We start from the raw sequence: 22,425 nt of genomic DNA, 5'->3' as shown, positions 1-22,425 counted from the left end.
CTTGTGCTGAACATTGTGGCTCCTTTTCCCTTAAGTTTTTTTATTTTATTTTTTTTTTTATGCAATTTGGTACAACTATTTTAGGAGTGCCACCTCATTGTGGTGTGGTGGGTCCCTTTCCCCCTGCATCAACATCTCATTTTAATCACCAACTGTTCTTTTAGCTCAATTTGAATTGGTACCAAGCTGTAACAAGAGGCATTGAATGGGGGGTCAGAGTGCCTTTGTGCTCGTGAGCCCTCTCTGGGGGAGTGCATGCTAATTTATACCTGTATTTTTGATTGACTGTGCATGTGAAACGTGGAATCCAACATTTACATACAGCATCTATGCATTTATGTATGTATTTGCAGGCACCAGCACACCTCCGGGCATTTCCGCTGCAGCCGTGCCCAGCATAGCTGCCCCTATTGGGGTCAATGGATTCAGCGCCCTCCCACCTCAAAGTAACGGGCAGCCCACCTCTGAGCCCATTTACACCAACGGCATTCACCCTTATCCAGGTGAGCAAATTACAGCTTTAAAATGGGAGAGGAAAGGAATTATCCGACCATTCTACAAACTTCTAACAATATCCTTTGCTGATGGAAACTGATGTGTTTAAGGTTTAAGGTTCAATCGACATTGTCTTTGGCAGATTTCTGAGCAGCTCAGGCCCATTATCATGATGAATCTATTATGGTTTATGTGATGGCTCTCGAGTCGTTCTCAGCTTCTTAATGTTATCTGGGACCGATTCTTGCAGAATTGACAGGCACTCACTCCACACTCCTGCATTATGCAAAAGCAGCTGCAATTGTAATGAACTACAAAGTGGTTTGTTTGGCATGCTGTTAATATTTAATGCAAACATCTGGGGTGAACAGACATTCCGAACAACTGAGAAATGACAAATCAAATTTCCCCCGCTCCCTATGTGATCTTACCCCCATCAGCTCTTTACAGCTAAGCCAGTTTCTTTCTTGCTCTTTAAAGTGCTCTATCCCTCTGTCTCCACCATCCCCTGCTCCTTTGTTTTCCTATTTTTTTGGTTACTCCTTCTGTCTCTTTCTTTCTCTCTGCAGCACAGAGTCCAACAGTGACTGACCCTCTCCAACAGGCTTATGCTGGCGTCCAACACTACGCAGGTGATCTGTCTCTCCTATCTTCTTTTCTCTCTCACTTCCTCCATCTGTCCCTTTGCCTCTCCCCTCTGCCTTTCTATTTGTCACATCAGTAGACACTTTGACAGGTAGAGATAGCCAGACCAGCCAATTTCCTCATGGATTAGGCTACTTTGCATTGGGATTGCAAAAGGATTTTCAGTTGACTCGATTATATACCTTCCCACAAAAATAAATAAATAAACGGTAATTCCAAAAGTCACCCAGGGCCGAGGCTCTGAACCTGTCATAGCCTCCCACATGAGATGACATAGACCTCTCATAACCACGGCTTGCTGCCTGACATCAGCTCTCATTAACACATTGTAAGTCTCCTTCTCTTTCTTTGTGTGCCTGCTTCATTGAACCACACTCCACTCCCCTTTTCCCGCACTCTTTGTGCAGTGATTCACAGCCCAGCGACTGCCGGCTTCTACTCATAATGTCATTTATTTATGCAACGTGTAGAGGACGAAAAGTGAACAATGGAATAACGATTTGAGATTTGTTGAGTCAAATATGAAAATGGAGATGTGATATATTCTACTGTGGTTCTCCCTTTGCAACAGCAGCCTACCCTGCCGCCTATGCGCCAATCAGCCAAGCGTTCCCCCAGCAACCAACCATCATTCCCCAGCAACAGAGGGAAGGTAAGAGCGAGCAAGCGCGCCCACCCAAGATAAAAGGTGATAATTGCCATGTTCCATTCTAATGTAGCTGCGCTGCTTTGAATTAGCAAGGGGAGGGGGGAGGGAGGGGGGAGGGAGGGGGGGCGGCTGGGGAAAATGTGAGAAAAAGGTTCCCCATTTAAAGAGAAGAACATTAGCAGTGAGATGGAAAGTTACTCTGTCATTATTCAAAAACTGCACTAATTCAAACTTGCAGTGTTGGACTGCTTAATCAGTCCATTACAATGTGTTTAAGTGGTTATAAATATTCATCAGATTAATTAGCCGCATGCATAATCATTTATTTCCAATCCTAGGGTAGTGTTCTGTCTTATGCCACCGCATCAGATGTAATAAAGCATAGGATATACTATGATAGTAAATCACTCTTTTTGACGCCACTTGTCAGTCTCCATTTTTCAGCAACACGATTGTAAGCGACAGTGTGGACTGGCATTAATATTCTACAAAGGAACGCTGAAACTCGAGATTACCTAGAGGGAAAGGTTGCTTTCCTCTTTTTTTCAAAAAGGTGCATGTCAGGGTCAAAAAGTTGAAATGTACTAAAGAACTGGAGCAAACCAAAACACACATACCACATTATTTGCTCAGGAAAAAAGAAGACAAAAGCAGGATTTAACAACCTGAATCTTATTTCTTGCTTGTAACATTTTGATAATTAGAGAGAATAGAGGCCACGGGGATGCAGGCGCACCCAGACAAGCGAGTGGAGTGAGCTATTCTCGGTCGAGCCTGTGGCCTGTCTGAGTCGTGGGCTCCTCTGGGTTTTGGCTGCTTTCCCAGCCTGTCTCAGTCCACTGGCAGTCCAAAGCCTCGCCATTTAACAACACCTAAACCTGGATAAACAGGCACATTCAAACCTCAGCTTCAACCTCCCACTGAAATTTACAATTTCAACCATCTCAAAGCGACTGCGACGAGAAAAACTCCTCTAAACTGGTGAGCCGAATACGCGTTTTGGGTTTATGTCATCTCATCATATATAGGTTTTGGTCAAAAAATTCCACATTGTGCTACAATAACAAATTGAAACACATATTGACATGAAACTAAAACATAAAATGCTTTATGATTAATGCAACACAACATATTTGATTGACACATCACCTCCTGAGTAACATCTGGTTTCAAGAGTGCTTTTAGAGATCACTTTGCAGTAAATAGCATTTTATTTTCACCCTGCATTAATGTTCTTTTCCACCATCCACATCAACACCTGATTACAGCTCCAGCTCGACTTAATAGGATCATATAATCCTCTTGTGTATGCGGCTTCTACTTTTATTAAAGAAACAGACTGTATGAGTGCACAAGTGATGTCAGCAGTGCGCTACTTCAGTGTCATTTAAAAGTAACTTATTTAATAAATAACAGAGGATTCAAAGTTTCACCGATTGGTGCAGTTATTAAACGAGACAGTTTTCGTTTTAACACACAAAGTATATATATTACAGCCTGGTTGAACACAAATAAATAAATAAAGAACTATAGAAGTAGCTCATTACATGGCATAACCCAGAGGTCTGATCCCTACTGTGCTTCAGAGATCAAGTATTCTCAAAGCATACTGAGCCTTGACTCAAAAGCCTAAAGCACACAAACATTAAGTATGTAGACTTGCACAGATATATTATTTATTACAGCAATAAAAATGCAACTAGATTAATTCTTGTCATTGTTTTATCATCGGTGTGCATTTTGAAACTTTCCAGCTGTGAAATGAAAATAGAAACACACACAAACACACACATTTGTATTAAATATGTGTATGGAGAGTCCAGACTAGTGGAAACGCAGCAGCGGATTGATTTTGTATTGTCAAACAAATCACACTTAAACGCTGAATCTATCGCGAACCTACACCTAATAAAACAGAGATAAATTTTCCCCAGTTTCAACCCGTGTGTCCTCTATCTCGCCAAGGCGTAGCAGCACACAGCCAGCCGCCACTGCAGCCTTCTTATCAGCGCTCTCACCAGCCAGTCTCATCTCGTCACGCTATCACCCTGAGCAATGAGACAGGAGAGACGGCTAGCAAGGAAGCCAGCTGCGAGCACACTGTCCCAAAGTCCATCACATCTCTCTTTCCCCCATTTTTCCTCTCGCCGTTCATGCTTTGGTCTCTCGCTCTTTTCAGTCCTTTCCCCCTTTATCCAGATTGGCCTGTACAATATAGTGGCAGCTGGGTAGATGAGTGTGGAGGGAAGGAGAGAGATTGGAGAGAGGCCGACTGTCACACAGTAATTGGGACAAAGACTTGGCGTATGCTCTGCCTCCTCCTCCTCCTCGCCTCTTCTTCTCAGTCTCAGAGTTTCTCTTATTCAGTATAACTGCTGTATTCCTGCACTCTCACTCAGTAGCTTTTGTTTTGCTGGTCCTTTGTGTGTTGATCCATGATTGTTGTTTCCTTATATTTGCACTTTTGGCCGCATGCTGTGAGCTTAATATATGAGGCCAGATTGCACTTATATATGTATTATGAAATGAAAAACTACTCTATTTGTATTTTTTAGTTCAAACTCACTGGATAATTAGATATATGTCAGCCAGCATTTACACCATCATTATCGTATGTTTATGTGGCTGTTGTGTTGCTGTAGCGGCTTTCTCTTTTCTTTTTTGATTGGTCAATTCATATCTCACTGGGCAACTCCTGCTCCAATCTCTTGCTCTCTGTGTCTCATCGGCAGGGCCAGAAGGTTGCAACCTGTTTATTTATCACCTCCCCCAGGAGTTCGGAGATGCAGAGCTCATGCAAATGTTCCTGCCTTTTGGCAACGTCATCTCTGCCAAAGTCTTTGTGGACCGAGCGACTAATCAGAGCAAATGTTTTGGTGAGTAAAATGGATCGGAGGGGGGCATACACAATCTAAACAGTCTTGTGTACATGTTTGGGGACTGCATCACATTAGCATAGTGTTTACACATCATGTTAGTGATAGCAATGGAATTTTTGCAGCATTTTCCAAAGCAAGTCATGACACTTTTTGATTAATATTTTATTTACACGACAGGTTGATGATGTAACAGATAATACTTCACATTAAATGTTCTGTATTGAGTAGTTGAGAAAACGATGCTTAAAAAATGCCCTTCATTTGTGTGTATCCAGGTAAGATTATTGTATTAATGCTGTACTTGTCATCTGTGCCAGAACAGCGGAGGATATTATTTACACACAAAAAAAAAGACAGTGAGTATAGTAGGGAAAACATAGGTTGCTGTGATTAAATTAACTTTAGATCTAATATTGTTTAGTGATTGAGGCCATCTGCATCTGGGGTTGGAATGAAAAGTTGGGAAATGAGGCAATATCAAATTATCTGACCAATCAGAAGTCTGTAAAAGTTTACATTACTGTTTTGTACACTATTATTGGATCTGCAGGCAAAAAATAATCAGTAGGCGGGATGTAACAAATTAGTTTTGCTTTTAAAAACTCCATTTTAGCTGTGAAATAGACAACACATACACACTTCATTCATCTGTCCATAGGTGGGCCTATTGTCAGTTCTAATACAGTCAATATTCATCTACCATCTTCTCCATGATGTTACTGGTCCGGCTGGGGAACCCAGCAGCATCACAGCACCCCTCCCCATTCTATCCCTTTACCTCCCACACAGCAAACCAGTTCATCAGGGTGGAGGCGTGCAGGTGGAATCCACGGGCTTAAAGAGATAATAATAGACTGGTGTGGGCCTTGCAGTTGATTCAGTTGGACAGCAACACCCTTGAGACAGACGAGAAGAGAGACAGAGGCTCCCAGCATTGGCTTTCTTTCAGTTTCTCTTCAACAAGGCCTGTCTATGAGGCTTCCTCATCGCTCACAGATCTCATTCTACCCATCTCAGGATCATCTCTCTCTCTTTTGTGTGCGTTCTACACCAAACATATGCCCCTCACTATTATTGTCAGTCAACAATAGGGAGGGACGTGACCTCGTCAGTCTCACCGGTTTATTATTCAAGCTCAGTAATGAAGATCTTGGCAATTAAAGCCAAGAATCTTTTGTGCCTTTTTATTTATTTTTTTACTCATTACTCTCTGTTTAATAAAAAGCTAGCTAAGACGCTTAAGATGTTACAAAGTAGGGAGACGATACTCCGTTTGAACACGGATAAGTTATCAGACTTCGGAGGAAGTGGGGCCTCCTTTTTTTTAAAAATATGCGCAGTTTTGGTCTTATTAACATGATTTTGCCATTGAGCATACACGACATGCAAATTCATAATCAGCATGCAGAAGAACATAAATAATTTAAATAATAGCTAGGGTTTTTTTCTACCATTAAGTTATTGGTCAAAGGACTGTATTCCCAACAGTACTCTGACCTTATGTTTAGTTTAGCTAAGAAATGCCTCCCAGAACAGTGCAAATGCAATGTCATCATTACAAATAAAAAATGCCAATTGAATTAGCAATTATTATTTTTAATGACTATATTGCATTAAAAATAATAATCCCTAATTGAATTACCGATGGTGTTTTTACATGCATCATAATCAGTATTTCACTGGGTCCAGAAAGTTGAAATGTTTATGTAAAATGACCCTGGCAGACCTTAACTTTACCACCACCTTATGTCTGCAGAACAGGTGAACAACAGGCTGGTTCTGAGAACAGACAATAATCACACATCACGTTACGAGTGTTTATAGGATGAATATCTTTAAAAAAGTTCCCCGGAGGAGCTCTCACTTCACAGTCCTATAGAGGGTATATACTGGAGGAGGACTTAAGGGAAGGATCACTGTCAATTTAATATTCCGACACATATCTGCAGCACTCTAGTGAATTTATTTGCAATGGGATAAAACAGTGATATTACACACTTGGATTTGGATGAAAATAAGGCTATGAATGAAATATGATTAAATCGTTTACTCAAAACAAATGCATAATGTATGATGGGCAATTTTGTATACCGCATTTACATTCAGACTATATTTATTTTCATCTGGGAGCATATAGATAGATTCGATTTAATATGGTTTCCGAAAGTTAATTTCAAAAGTTCTGTGAATATGGAAACGTATCCGCAACTAAAGTATAGGGTGAAAATTATGCTCTTTGCTATTTATTATTAAAGTAATTTCTGCTTGCGATGCCTGGATGCATTATTTTCTCTCTGAACCTCAACTTGCTTCTTCAAGAGAAGAGCTTGTTATGGTTCTAGCAGCAAAAGGAGTGTTTTTTGACAACCTCTGAGGCTTGAGTGGCTCTAAGTTGTATTTTTACTTTAATTTTAGCACAGAGTGCCTGCAAGTTTGTGCCTGTCATTTCAAAGATGTACACGTTAAAAATAGGCTTTCCACAGACCCAGACGGCCGCAGCCTGGTCATAGAGACAGCACCTCCTTCAGCTGGGGTAAAACTCTGAACTCGTGCTATCGAATCCATCAGGAGAAACAACAGGCGCAGAACATGTCATCAAAGCACAGCTAAAGTGAAAGCACAATCTTTCACCATTATATTAATGGCTGTGGCTTCAAATATTAAGCGGTTTGCATGCCATTTTCCCTCCTTTTGTTTGACCCCTACCGTCACTTCTTGGCATGTGGATGTAAATGTGAGGTATGGAGATTCATTAAAGACACAGATAGCGATGGGAGGAGGATCACTGCCAACTGACAGGCCGTTCCCTGCTCAGTTTGTTTAAAGGGTTTGTAAAAGCAGCAGCCTTATCTCACCCATACTGACAAAAGCCTGCCCTCTCCCCCCAAATTAAATTGGACCCATAGCGGTGTGATCAAATCAGCTGGCAGGCGGAAAATTCCTGCCGTCAATCACAGAGGTGTCTGATAAGAGGAGGCAAGGAGTCCTGATGTGGAAAGCTGTGGGCTCATTCCACTCCGACACCCGAGTGATAACTCAGAGATGCAGGCACCTCCGTCCTGCACACCTTGCTTCCAGCATCCCGTCACGACCCCCATGCCCTCGGCGCGTCTCTCAGTCACACGCTCACGCGCACCTACAGGAAAACCCGTGGCACCCTCGCGTGGCACAGACATCGCTTTGGTCTTGAAAATCCACACGAACCAGGAGACTCATTTCTGCTCTTTAATCTGATACCTTTTTACACACTTTCATGTTCCCCGTTGAAGCTAGCATCACAGCCTCTAATAGCTCGTCCGCGTTTGATTTTTAATATCTGTGTTTGAGCCTTTGTGATATTTTCTGTAATCTTTCTAAGTCAGAGGTTTTTAATTAATCTGCTGAAAAGAGAAAACAAAGGTCTATTGTTGTGTCATTGTTGGGTATTAAAAAGGCTCTTTTCTTCCTTTGTTTTTTTTGGGTTTCTGTCATCTTGCCCGTCTGTTCTCCCTGTCTTTCGTTTCTTTGCCTTTTCTCTCATCTCTGCCTATTCTTCTCTTCCCATGTGTTATTCCTTTATTACATTTTCCCATTTTTCCCTTGTCTACATCTCTCTCTGTTCTTTGTTCTTTTCTCAGGCTTTGTGAGTTTTGATAACCCATCCAGTGCTCAAGCCGCTATCCAGGCCATGAATGGCTTTCAGATAGGCATGAAGAGGCTGAAGGTGCAGCTAAAGCGGCCAAAGGATGCCAACAGACCTTACTGACTCCTCTGCTGTATACCCAGGTACAGTCACTCTCACAGAACAGATCCAATAATTCCCAACCATGAGATTGCCAGGGTTTACAGCAAAATCTTCAGAATCAGTCAGAGAGAGCGTGACTACTTCATATAAACACACCTACACGTGACATTCAATTCAGATGAAATCAATAATTTTGTGTTGTATGAGGAACATCACCAACGATGCTAGAGAGGCCGATCTCAACCCAGGCAGTTCAATCATGACGCATCGTTTAGATGCTGCCCAACAGTCATGTAATGATGGGAAAGTGCACATTGAGCATCACTTGTTCATAACACGGAGGCGGTATCACAAATTTTTGGTGGGGATGCGCCTATTCTCACCACAGGGTGTCAAACATGTGTTTAAAAGGAATTTTGATGAATAAGCAGTTTTTCATGTCCTAATTACTGCATCTTACCAATACATTATTATTATTATTATTATTATTATTATTATTATTATTATTATTATTATTATTATTAGAACAAATCAATTTAAAATCTTGTGCATCTCAATAAGATGCTGAGGAGACCTTCTGCCTCGGCACTAATGGGATTGAACAAAGTATCCGTTTTCAAAGTGCAGAGTGAAAATGATTTTTTGAAAAACCTCTAAAAGGGCCTCTATAATGAGCATCATTTGGTTATTGAAACTTCTACAATTGACTGAAGTCAAAAGCCAAGAGCCTCAGCCCATTTTTCTGTCATGTCATTCTTTGCCCAATAAAAAGGGAAAGCAGTGAGATGCGTTCTAACAAAGTGTGTTACAATAAAGTATATTCAGCATCATTGATCAGAATAAAAAAAAGCATACAGCAAAAGCCTTTGTTAAAAAGGAAACATCACCTTTAATTGTCTGTGAAGGTTCTCAGTCATCCAGGTCATTGGAATTCTGGTACTTCAATTGTAGCAATTCAAACAGTCCAGTTGCTAAGATTCAACTATCAGAATCACTGGAAATTATGTGTCCAAAATTAGCACATGTACAGATTTTTTTTTTAAAAAGTATTAAAGTGATTTCTCAAATCTACAGGGGAAACAGTGTGAAAAGTTATACTAAAATGTGAAAAGAGCGTTTTCACTTTTGGTGCTAACATCCCCGCGGAGTGAAAATATGATATTGCAGATGGTTTTACCATGGGCCTGTTAGTTTGCACTTAGCCTTAGCAACATAACATCCTGATCACTCTCCCACAAAAATAAATAAATAAAAAATGCCTCAAACAGAAGCAGGATATGATAACTGAAAGTAGCACTGCTATCAAGCTTGAACATTGAAATTTCTTAGTCTTTCACATTTGAATTAAATGCCAGAAACAGATTTCAAATATAGGGTGAGATGATGCAACAAAGGACTGGGAATATTCTAAAATGTTTTAAGAATTACTACAAAGACGATCAGGGTTGAAAAGTGATTGACTATAAGAACATAGCCAAGAAGCTTTCTGGAGTGACGATAGACGTTTGTTTTTATTAAGCTAGCAAATATTGTTACAGTGATTTCCTACGTGAATATAAGCAGTTTTATGTTTGCTTCATACGCAAAAAATAAAGAAGCATAAAGGCATGTTAATGGAAGGTCAGCTAATCTTTGGCAAACCAGTGCCCAACCATGTCATGCACATACATACAGGCACCCTGTGAAAATGTCTATCAAATAGAAACCCCAACAAATGAGATCCCAAACAGTTAAAAGTCAAAATTTCACATCAAAACATTCATGTGACTGCTCATGAAACTGTTGGCGTCAATGCAAATTCAATGGATCTGTGTCTTTTTCTGGGTCACGGAACTGTTTTAGTGACTGGGTGTTTATGAAGAAGGGGAGTGTAATGGACCCCACACCAGATAGTTGTTTGGATAAAGAGAGATTTAATACAAAATACCGCAAAGGCGCTTTATTTCACGTGGCGCCATCCATCCAATAATCTGTACCCATCTGTTACAAAGTGTAGCTGCCAATGTGAAATATAGATGGATGCTCTCTTCACCCAACTGCCGGAGTAACTTTTCATTACAATCACAGAAGCCCGGAGGATTTTCCTCCATAAATAAAAGCATGGTAATATCAATTGTTTGTTTTAGATTGCAGTCTTTTAAGGCCGTGAAAGGGAAGAGGTGTGCAATACAAATGATAGATGTCCCTTTTATCCCCCGTCTGATAGCATTTGAATAGAGTCATGTTCTGCTAATTGAAGAGAAGCTTTCAAAGGAGACACCCTGTGGAGAAAACCAAATGGGCCTGGCTTGATTAAGCACATCAGTGAAGGGAAATATCACGTGATAGTGCTGAGTGACAGGACACTGAGACCTTCTCTGCTTCCGTGCACAGACTTTTCCCTCAGTAACAGCTTTTTTTCAGTTTTTCCACGAGTTTGTAGGTGCGATTGAGGGCTTGAGTTCCTGTCTGTCTGTTACTGTCTTCTTTGTCTAAAGTCAGTTTGGTCCATCTCAGTGTTTTTCTACTCTTACTAAATCACTTCCTTTTGCCAACATACCAAAATCAAGAACATTATTGAATAAGCACAAGTGAGAATACAATAACTGAAGGGTTTAAATCAAGCCCCTGGTTCAGATTATTTTTAACCCTCTCAAGATTCACAATAATCTTGTCTCATTACATGCAAAGCAGGTCTAAATTGGGTTCAACTGTTTTCTGGCTTGAAAAATAAGTACAAATTTGAAAGAAAGAGTGTTTTTTGCACATTCTCAATGCTTTATACTTAAAAGTTCACATGTAACTTTTCAAATTTCCAAATTCAATCACATTACAGTAATGAAAGTTGAAATGATTTTGTTTTGTGTGGATTCCTTGAATACATAGATAGCTCCTGAGCCCCCCCCCCCCCCCCCCCCCCCCCCCTTTTTTTTCTCCATAATTCAGACAATTTTGCTTTGAAGTTTGAATTAAAAACATGATCAGACAGCGTTCTGTTCCACTGGTCTCAGGAGCCTTGCTACTTTGAAATTGCATTCTGTGTCTTAAAGATAAACTTAATGCAAAAAGGCTAACCCCGCTGAATGTAGGGCCACCCTCGTAGCAAACAATGGAAGGCAAATCCAATTATTGTAGCCAGGACAAGTTTCTGAAATATGCATTTGTGCCTTCAGGGTTATCAGTGGAGAGCATAAAAACATCAACTGAACTTTGTAACCTGTGAAGGTCTCCGTCCTGAAAGCATTTCAACACGACGCAGAGGAGCGGGGGGAAATACATCACGTGCTGCGTTGAGATTATTTGTCTGCCGTTTCTGTTTGACTTGTCTTTTCTTTGGTTTGTTTCCATGATAATGAACTGTAATAACCTGAGTGTAGAGCCAATTCTGAGAGTATGGAACAAATATGGAGAGGCTGGTTTGAATTATGACTTGGGGAACAGAAAAAAAAAAAAATCCAATTGTTTCTCTCCTTCTTTTGCACCCCAACCTGGCAACCTGACACGGCCAATCACAGTGTGAGATGGCCTTTCTCCGCAATAGCCACTCCCACCCCACACACACCTGTCACGGGGCCAAGTTCCCTCAGCTGTAAGTTGAACCCATGGTGTCATTTTCTTTTGGATGACGTCATGTGGTGGGACTGTGACTACGTTGCATGACGTGGCGTTGACTTATATCTCTAAAGCTCTCATTATTTCTATTCTGCCCTCCTTTACATATATGTATATCTGCTGCTTATTGAATAGTGGCAGTTTGTGCAGTAAAACGACGCCTCTCTTGGCTACCTGTTGTACTGAATGTCAATGACATGCTTACTGGTTGGTTTGATTCTAACTGGAAGTGACGTTGACCCTTGTGCTATCGTCCTGTGTGCCCTTGTGATGTTTTACTTTCTCTTGTGGGGTTCATGTGTATGGATGTAGTGGAGTGTCTATTTCTCTCTTCCTTCGCATTCACATCTGTTAATTTACAGCAGCTGTTTTTTGTTTTGTCCGTCTTTTTTATCTGAATTTTTGTCCAAAACCTATCCAGTATTTATAGGAGTTCATAAACATAGCAAAGATCTGGCCCAGTATTTAAGGAGTCAATTAAATCTCAGTGTTCATGCAGATAGCACAGGCAAATGTTGACACTTCACTCCTTCCGTGGTTCCATCTGCACTGGGAGTACATCTGCAAGATTGTTTTGTTTGTCTAACATGGGAATCATTTCCCATTTATTTATTTATGAGGGCGCAAAAGGGAACATAAAAGCAAAGCTGCTGGCAGCGCTGGAGCCCCAAATGGCCAAAATCTGTCCACCGTAAAACCACACGGTGCACATCAGCATGGGACAGACGGACAGGGTGCACGTGACAGGGTTTCCTTCTGTGAGAACATTCAAAATCTTTCAGTTTAAAGGCAGAAACAGAGTAAATGAATCGCCTAGTCCAGTGTTATTTATCTCAGATTTGCTTCAGAGTTCGTGTGAAATACTCATCATATCAATCCAAATTAAGATACAACGCAAGATTTATTTAAAGTCCAATGAAATAATTTTGCTTTACTACAAAAAGCAGCACATGTGTGAAATGCACCTTTTTTCACACAACTGCAGCGAGTTTCCTCTTTGTTGGCGTTACCGTCAGACTCTTTGTGCCGCTTTGATAGTCGTTGAGAAAGGTCCATTTTTAAAAGGGTCTCAGCCTCTCACAGGGATAAACATTTTCCAAGAATAAGATAGATAGATAGAGAGAAAGAGATGGAGAGAGAGATGGATATGTCCTCACTTTGACAAACAACACTTCACCTACTATGTTTGGGCCTCATGTTGGAAAATCAGATATTATGAAAGTGTATCAGGCTCATTTACAGCAACAGAGAGGATGAACAAAGAGTTTTCACGCGTGTGTTCCTGTCACAAAGTCAGGCCTCTTTCATGTTCACTCCAGGAGAGTGATTTACTGTGATTTTGTAGTCTTTCTTCATCCACATCACAGCTCACAACATATTAGGGCGGATTGGCTGTAAAGTATCTTTTGTATCCAAAGCTCTTAAGCTTGGAAATTGTGGACACGTTTAGCGACAGGGTAGCAATTTAAGTCAACACAGGCACGGCCGACTGAATAGGATTTTAATTAGAGGCTTTTTGCAGGGGGGGGGGGGGGGGAATTATATTTTCTCTCATATTGGACAAACAACATGGACGTCCCAATCATTCATTGACATTTGATTTTATTTTTTTTGTTTAGTGTAAATTCTACAGTTTCTCTTTCAATAGTCAATAAGATAAATGGCATCCTAGGAAAATTTGGGGGCGCGCGTTTCTTTTTTTTTCTTTTTCTTGGCAGAGTTTTAATCAGTTTAAAGTAGTTCCACCTTGGATTAGTGCTGTCACAGTATCGGTGTCTGTTCCATATGGTTAAAACACAAATCTCTCACCCCACATTTAGCCCACTTATTTCTGGTTTTGATTGACACACTTTTTTTCCTCTCCCCCGTCTGTTTCTCATGCTGTTGGCTGTGCCTGTCAGTCTGTGTAATCACCAGGAGCCAGCAACCCTGAGCATGTTTGCTGCAGCCTCACTGAATCTGCTCTCTTTTATTCTCCCCTCTTTCTCTTCTCTCTCTCTTCATCACAGGATGAAGGGCCGCAACACCTTATTTCCACAAGTGCAGTAAAAGTACAAAGACTTCTTGCTCTGCTACATATCATGAAGGAAGGGTGGTCCCTTGATCCTGCTGGAAACCCGCTGGAAGATTGGGTGACTCGACGAGGGATCCCAGAGTTGTTTTTATTTTACTTCTTCCTTTCTTTCTTCGCAAATGCCTCTTTTTCCCTGTTTTGCTTTGGCGTCTGTGGAAGAAGAGTTTTTGCAGAGACCAACTTTTTGCTGCTGTTTTTTAGACATGATGGGGAGAAAAAAAAACCTTTATAGACTCATTATGCTCAAAGCATGCATACTGACAGAAGATATACAGTAGATAAACACACACTGATAACAAACCAAACACACACAATTAAGGGCGGTGGGGAAAAAAAGGGGAGGGGGGAACTTTGTACATGTATAAATACGTGCAAATGCCGACTCAAGTACTGAAGCAGACACACTAAACACACAAAACACACACACCAGCCTGCTGCCATTTTGGTTTTTGTGCCTACACAGGTGTGCTCTGTGAAAGGGCAAGCTCTGGATCAAAGAAGAAGAACACGACGACAAAGAGAAAAGGAGAATCCAGGATAATTTACATGCATCATTCCTTAGGAAATAGGGACCAAAGGACTAAACGCTTTTTAAATCAATATAAATATATAAATATATAAATATATATTTAAAAACTCTTACCTTGTAGCTGCAAGTATTAAAAGTTACTCGTAGTCAAAAACAATAATTAAATCAATATCCAGTGGCCTATTGTAAGTAAGAATAAAAGAAAATGGGAATAATGTGTAAACAAAAAAGAGGAAAAAGGAGGGGGGGGACATGGAATTGTAGTATAGACATTTTGCTCTGGATGCTGATTTAGCACCAGATTGTAGGTTAGTCAAGTAGCTTAAAAGAAAAAAATAATGTAGATTTGCTAACTTTGCTGTTGTTAAAAAAAAATTTAGAAAAAAAAATACTTGAAGTTGTTCTGAAAGTGGGGGGGAGGGCAAAAAAGGGTGGGAAGAAACCATTCATCTGCCCCTGTACGCAACAAGTCTCTGTCTCCAGGATGTAGGTTCAGCCACTGGATATCTCACTCATCACAAGTCACCGCACTCTGACGGCAAAGGACAGACTGATCAGGACAAAGGGGGGAGGAAAGAGGATGGGGGAAAATGACTGAACTTTCAAAATGTCTGCGCTGGACAGGGTGCAGATCTTTTTGGCTTCTGACTGGCCTTTGTGTTGAAGCGACAATCCACTGTAAAGACCAAGCAAAATGGACCCGTTCCTTTAGGTTCTACTCCAGATTCCTTTCCTTGTTCCTTTGTATCGTGACAAGGGGTGTGAAATACGAAGCTTCAACTTGTTTAAGAGAAAGGTTCTACAAAGAGACAAAAAGGATGATGCAGCGTGGAATCAAGGGGTGGGGGGGACAGCTACTGAAACTGCCAGCAGAATGAACAGCATTCAGATGAATCGCTCCTCGTGGCATCAGAATTCTGTCAGAAAACAAAGCAGACCCATTGTAAAGAAACGGGACTTGTACAAGGGACACGCCAAGGATACCCGCGTCTGTTGGAGCTGCTGCGAAACTCCAAATGGAGAAAAACTGCCTTTGCAGATGCAAACAAACATTTCTCTGAAGACAAACTCAATTTGTTGTATTGATGGAAAAGGGGCGCAGGCTTTTAGAGCTAATTTAGCTCTGTCAAACAAAATGGAAATCCCATTATTAACATGTTCCCTGACATCCATTCTTCATATAATAAATACAGAGCCTATGGAGGAGAGAACTAAAATACGTACATACTTTATCTAAATTAGATTTGGCAGTCTAACTTCAACCATCCTTCAGCTTGCATATATCTGGTGACACCGCCGCCATGGCGAATGGAATCAAGTGCTCCGCTAGTAGCGTGTCTTGATTTAGAGGCCTCTAGCCTTTATTTTGACTCTTCTACAACCTGAGACATAGGCTGCTCTTAAAAAAAGGATCGATATGTTTGGAATGAGTCTGGGGGGGTGGGGGGGGGGGGGGGCAAATCTGCTTCCGGCACTCTGAACACTTCCCAATTTTCTCTGTTGAAAACCAGCTTACATCCGTACACCAGCTCTTTGAGCACTGACAGCTGGTATTGAGAGGCATGGCTAGGCAAGAAGGAGAGGGGGGAGGTGAAGTGAGGAAGGCAACATCCAAATAAGATGTTGACTTCCTTTAAACTGATGCTTCAACGACAAAACCTAATGACTTCATCTGTGGAAAAAAAACAGCTTCAAAATGGTTCGTTTTGTTGATTGGAATCTTGACAACCAATTATTCTATGCCAATGAGACTCTTTTTAGTCCCATTCTTTTTTCTTTTTTTTTGGAGTTGTGCTTTTGTTCATTAAATAAGAAGGTCTTGATTTGGGCTGTCAGCCCCTCCCTCCATCCCCTTTTCCAGAGGTCAACCATGCCTTTCCAAAGCCCAGCAATTCAAAGGCTCTCCCCTAGGAACGCCATTTTCAAACCTGGTTAATGTCTGTGCTCACTACCCTTCAATTATCTCCTGCACCGTATTAGACATGCTATTTCACCTTTCCCGCTAATCATGCTGAAATCGCCAGCCTCTATACATTAGCAGCAACCAAGTGAAAAATCACTGCGATAATCACTTGGACCAAACGATGGGAGAGATGGTCCCCTGCATGCACATGGATGACAGAAGGAAGATTAGAGAGAATTATGTTTGTGCCGATACTCCCTGGCAAGGCTGTCGACAGATGACCTGGCACCAATAATGCTGCAAAATTTACTCGAAGACGCGAAGACGGTGAGGGGTGGAATGTTTTTAATATTAGGTGTTTCATTTTGCAAACTAATTTCACAGACAGAGGCGGACAAGATGACATTGAGGAAACCTTCTTTTTTTTCCCATTAGCATAAACATTGCAACAAATGTTGCTCAAAAGTGGGTTGATGCCCATTCATTTCGCTGGTAATGACGGAAATCTTGAGAAACATCTGGTGCGGGTTGTAGTGTTACTGTGCTTCTTTTCGACTATCTCCACAGAGGTCTTTTTCTTAATCTATATTATCTATTGCTTGCTCCTGCTTTATTTAACTGACTTGAATCCCTGCTGGGACACCTGTAAAGCACAGTATTGGTCGAAGCTAAAGGATTTTTGCGAAGCACAGTAGGTCGTCGCATTCAAAATTCAACCCTTCAATAGGACAGCTTGACTAATAACCGTCACATTGAAATCCAATTCACTTGTTTCTTCCACGTAATTCAGAGTAATTCTTGTGAATTAAAAGACAAAGCTATGTTCTGCAACCATTTCTGTTTATTATCTATGTGTGCAAGGCTGAAAGAATCAATTGGCAATCAAACGTTCCACGAGCAGCTCATATCCAGTCTTTGTTTCTCTCAACGTTATGTTTGCAAGAGATTCTGTTCAACAGAACGTGGAGCTCACATTTCTGCTCCAGCAGTTTCCGGCGCCTGGTAGCAGATGCTGTACCAGTTCCCAGTGTTAATGATACCGTAGGTTAAGTCCCCAGTGAGCCCGGAGCCAGCCTAGCCTACCATCCTGCTAACTGCATGAAAAGTAGTCTTCATTTAGCGTCGTTGTTCATCCAGGGTTAAATTAGGCAACGTGAAATCGCCATTCAGGCTCTGCTCTTCTTATTACACTTTGAAGACAATATTATTGATGTAACAGCCCTACTACCAGAAATAGCTCTGAAATACACTCCCAAATGTCCAAGAAAAGTATTTTTTCCCATTTTTGTCTGTCCATTTTTTCATTCACTGACAGGGCTTCCTCCTTTCCTCCTCCCTGATTCCACGGAGGAGGGTTTAGGCCACGGGCCATTCTACAAAAGCCGCTATACACAAAACGGCTCGCTTCCATTCGGTGATCACAAACTTGTCCTCTCCTCTCCACACCACCTTAATGTGGCAGTATCCATCTTGCAATCACTCTCCATCTAATGCCACTTACACCTGATCTTTATAAGAGGAACTCAAAGGTAGACGGCACTGCACTGATGTTAGGAAATCTGAATCCCAGGTAACCTAGAGTATTTGGCAGAGTTCACATTGATTGGACAATGCTAGCAAGCAGCCTTTGAACCCCTACTTTATCCAACTGTGTGCATGATGCACAATCGATCGAGGGGTTCTCAGACTGTTGCAACCATCAAAATATTATATGTAAACCATATATAAGGTTCACCTCAGCTGTATACCTGTGCCAAGCTGCAATACCTCTAGACAGCAAAGCCACATCCAATGTCAAAGAGGTGAGAATGTTTCATCATCAAAGTTAGCTTTTACAAAGAACCCTTTGGGTTTGCCTCATTGATAAATTAATCTGAAATATAAATGAAGCCCTCAGCCACATTTTAGCTCGAAGAGCAATTACAAATGAACTTACAGTGACTGTCGCGTAGCTGCCAAATGCTACATTGCATTCGTACTAATTCACCATGGTTGCAATGTAATTTGGGAAAAACAAATTAAAATTAACCGAAGGCAATGACACAAGCAAATTTACCAGGCTAAGACAATAAATTTAGCACCATCATTATGTGTCAACTATGTGTGTTTTCTGCCACTGATTTATGAACCCTGAACCTAACACGAAAGCAGAGGCACAAACACAGCAGCCTGGTTCTTGTATGACCACGGCACTGGTCAGAGGTGTGTCCTGCTGAGGAACATCTAGGGCCACGCAGAAACTATTGGCGCATGCCTATGTGTGTCCACACCCCTGGGTGCTAAACACCATCCTAAAATAGCAGTGATTGTCAAGAAAAGGAAGTAAAACCTAATTGACTGAATGTGGGGAGATAATTAAAGGAACCTGTTGGACAGGAAGGGAGAAATTAATGCTTCTCTTTAATAGCTGCTTTAGGAGTGTCTCTGTCATCTCACTTTTGGACAGAAAGGCTTTTTTTTTCCTTTTGGAAATGGGATTTTACATGCTAAGAGGTGGAAGTGAAAGTAGGCATTCTGTGGCGGGGGGGCTGTGTGCTAAACTGAAACTCCACAAAATCGCTCCCAAATGCTCAGGGCATCAGACACTATGATGTCATGATTAGTGGAGAGGTTCAGAGCCTTGCCTTACCCCTGACACCGAGGGAGGTCAAACAGAATCACAAATATGAGGTCGGTTTTCATCCCGCCGCGGGGAGTGCTGCGATAGCTAGATCTGATGAACGGCGAGTTCAATGTCACCCGATTTCAATAGCAGCGAGCAAACATCATCACCCAATCGCAGCAGGTGCGCGATGACAAACGTGGCTGACAGTAACAAAGGAGAGGAGAAGGATTTGTGTTTTAATGTAAATAGCCTATAAATACAAACAGAAAGGAGGGTTGTATATGTCAAGAAGCCCAACTCTGTGGGACACTGATGTCACTATAAAATGTATCCACAGCAGTGCAGGGATCTCTGAGAGCATCTGTCCTGAACATACATCCTACAACAGGAAGGACTGGACCAGGGCTTAGAGAGCGCCTGACATAGTGTTGAATCTCAACACAGTCCCAGAGTGAGCTATAAACCTATAAAGAGTCTGTGTACACTGACGTGAGTTTTCTGATTGCGAAGGATCGCCTGTGTGGTCACTTGATTAGTCCAACTGGGGGAGATGAACAGTGTGGCAGTCCAGTTCACCCATCTGCATGCTTACCCTTTTGACAGGGTTACAAAAAAGAAGAAGAAAAAAAAAACGGCCATAAGGGCACGTTGAATTCTTTAGATATGTTTGAACTGCTCATCGTTTTATAGTTTTACAAGATGAGCGTCCAGATGACAAACATGTACATAAATCCTGATCTAACAGTCATGACCAAAACCACACATATGTGGGAAAAGACCAAGACTGGAGAAATGTGGCAACCAAGTGAGCAATTAGAGCCGATTCCAGCAGAAATCTCCCTGCTTGATTTACCAAATGTGGCTCTGATCTCCAGACCACACAGCTGCGTGACACTTGTACATACAATATAGCTTATTTTTCAATTCTGTTCAACATTCTTTACAGGCCGTTCAACGCATCATATTCAAAAATGAAAAAAAAAGAAAGAAAAAACACTGAAAGAATAAGAAATATATTTCAGCAAAACTAAGAGAACGATCCTATAAGATAATCTATCAAAGCAGAGGATAAAATGTTTTTATTTCTTGTATAGTGAAGCACTGGTGGGGGAAAAAAAGGGATTTTTATACTCATGTTGGAGATTCGTTCTTTTCTTTCTCGTTTTTTTTTACCTGCTGAAGCTGGGATAGACCCATTGTCACAAAGTTGATTTATACACACTTTGATCACATTCCTTTTGGTTTTTTGGGTGTTTGTTTTTCACCACACAATCCCTGAATGAAATCCCTCGTGAGTGTCCAAGTTCAAAGAGAATCTGCTCATTGGAAGTCTGAACTGTAAAAGAATGATTTCTTGTACTGGTCCTGTGTATTTAGAAATATTAAACCACTGAATAGTTGAGTCCAGATGAATCAACCTTGCATGTTCATTAAAGAATCTCATCTGAGGCCTTTTTGTTTAAAAAAAAAAAAAAAAAAGCAAAAATTGTAACTTTTCAAAAGCGCAAACGTTTCATACATATGCTGTTACATCTTTGCTACACCTGAGTTTTATTTCTTCTTATGAACTTTTCAATGTCAATGCCATCGCTTTGAGTTGTTGCTTTTCCTATTTTTTTGGAGGGTTGGTGGTAATCACAGACATATCTGTTTATCAATCATCTCTTCTCGAGCCTGAAGTTGATCTCACTGCTCTTTTAGACTTGATCTAATGTGACTCCGTCTACTGATGACCCTCTTCAGCCGTTGATATTGTCACCCTGCTTTCCTCCAGTCAGGTTGATTTGTCCATGTGAGGAGGGAAACTGCCTTAAATCATGTCTGTTCTCTCTGACAGTGCGGCCTGTGGACCGTGTCCAGACACGGTCTGACCTGGGGATGTTCCAACTGCGAAAAATATATATATATCAAAAAGTCAGAAATCTGTGGTAAAGAAAATTGCATCGGTGGAGTCAGTTTTGCCTCGAGCTCATTCTGTCACAAGAATGTGGTCGCCCGCCTCCATTTCCACTGGTTAAAAGGACCAAAATGTAAACTGACTCAGATTATTGAGGCGTTTGCTCTAATCAAGCATTCAATGAGAGCCTTTAAAGAATCCACTTTAAGTCATTGATCATTTGCACTGTGGACAATAGATCTTTATATTCCCAGCTTCAATATCGGGTTTGATCCTCTTCGTTTGTGCTCGCCCCAAATCCATTTACATTATCATACATTTGGGATTTTACAGTCACAAATTTGAACATACTATGTCTACTTTTCTTTTTTTTCTTTTTTAAACAGAGATGTAACTTAAATAAGCATAAGGGTTGGGTCCCTTCCCCTGATTTGGGGTGATTATCTCCCATAGTGCTCCTGAACTCTGTAGTTCTCTAGTTCATTATATTCTGCTTAGACTAAAATAAAGCACAGTCCTGTAGAAGATCACGCCTGCTTTGTCCTTTTTACCTATTCACATAACTTGATTAGATAATTCCTGAAGGTTTGGAACTATCACGGTTCGATGCATGACCCCGTACGCGGGGTGTGAAGTGTTCGGTGTCCTCTTGTCGCTCGGATTGTGGAGAGAATGCATTTACGACATACCATCGTATTAATTGAGCTAACAGCGCTAACCATATCCGAATACCAAATTAGATGAGACGGTTAGTAGAAAATCATTTAAAAAGGGCGAATAATGCATAATAAATGGAAGGGAGATTGGAAGAGGGTGCGGAATAAATTGAGAATTGATTAAAGGGAAATGGATATACGGCTCTTGTCTCGTGGAGGTGTTACAGATGAAACAAAAATCAGGTTCAGCCAGTGCTGCTAGTTGTGGTTTCTGTCTAAGGAGCAGAAGTTTCAACCTATTAATCATAGATTTTCCTTCCTTCTTTATTTTATTGACAGAGATATTAGAGCAGGTAAGGTTGGGGCACATTGAGGCCTGAGGTCAGTGTTTCTAGTCCCACAGTCTCCTCCTCCCTCATTAAACCCCCCCTAAAAACATTTCAGTGAGATACGCAAACAGTCTTCAACTGCAACAAAACACAGATGCACATTTTTCAACTGTCAATCACCATAAAACAAAAACCTCAGAAGCAACCGACAGTAATGGTTGCCCAGGTCAACCGTGACATCACAGGGAGCCAAATCATCCCTGGACACCGCGCATCATTTTTGGTTTATGGTTCCCACTGGTGCACCTGTGTAGTCATGGCGCGAAAGCAAATTTATGGTTGCTAAAGTTGCAAGTGATGAAAAAAACCCAAAAAACAACAAGAAGAAGCCGGTCAGGCTCCTGCCTCTTGGCCATTCACATGCTGACTGCTGTGCCGTTTCTCCGGGG

General features: G+C 41.2%; 1 protein-coding gene across 7 annotated transcripts in view; it reads left to right on the top strand.

The window, feature by feature from the left end:
• Positions 1 to 21,521, top strand: part of celf6 (CUGBP Elav-like family member 6) — a 118,219-nt gene extending 96,698 nt beyond the window's left edge. For 4 of the 7 annotated variants that reach the window (XM_057018562.1, XM_057018536.1, XM_057018553.1 and 1 more), the window contains exons 8-13: positions 354 to 503; positions 1,065 to 1,127; positions 1,712 to 1,792; positions 4,522 to 4,665; positions 8,286 to 8,433; positions 13,993 to 21,521. In XM_057018562.1, the coding sequence (XP_056874542.1) occupies positions 354 to 503; positions 1,065 to 1,127; positions 1,712 to 1,792; positions 4,522 to 4,665; positions 8,286 to 8,413 (566 nt within the window). In that variant the 3' untranslated portion in view covers positions 8,414 to 8,433; positions 13,993 to 21,521. Of the gene's footprint in view, positions 1 to 353; positions 504 to 1,064; positions 1,128 to 1,711; positions 1,793 to 4,521; positions 4,666 to 8,285; positions 8,434 to 11,886; positions 11,961 to 13,992 lie in introns of all 7 variants that reach the window. The other 3 variants (XM_057018571.1, XM_057018545.1, XR_008947621.1) reach the window with 2 other exon arrangements.
• The last annotated feature ends 904 nt before the right edge of the window (positions 21,522 to 22,425 follow it).

This window comes from Takifugu flavidus, chromosome 2 (assembly GCF_003711565.1).
Source record: "Takifugu flavidus isolate HTHZ2018 chromosome 2, ASM371156v2, whole genome shotgun sequence".
Classification (NCBI taxonomy): domain Eukaryota; kingdom Metazoa; phylum Chordata; class Actinopteri; order Tetraodontiformes; family Tetraodontidae; genus Takifugu; species Takifugu flavidus.
This window is presented reverse-complemented; position numbering and strand designations above follow the sequence as displayed.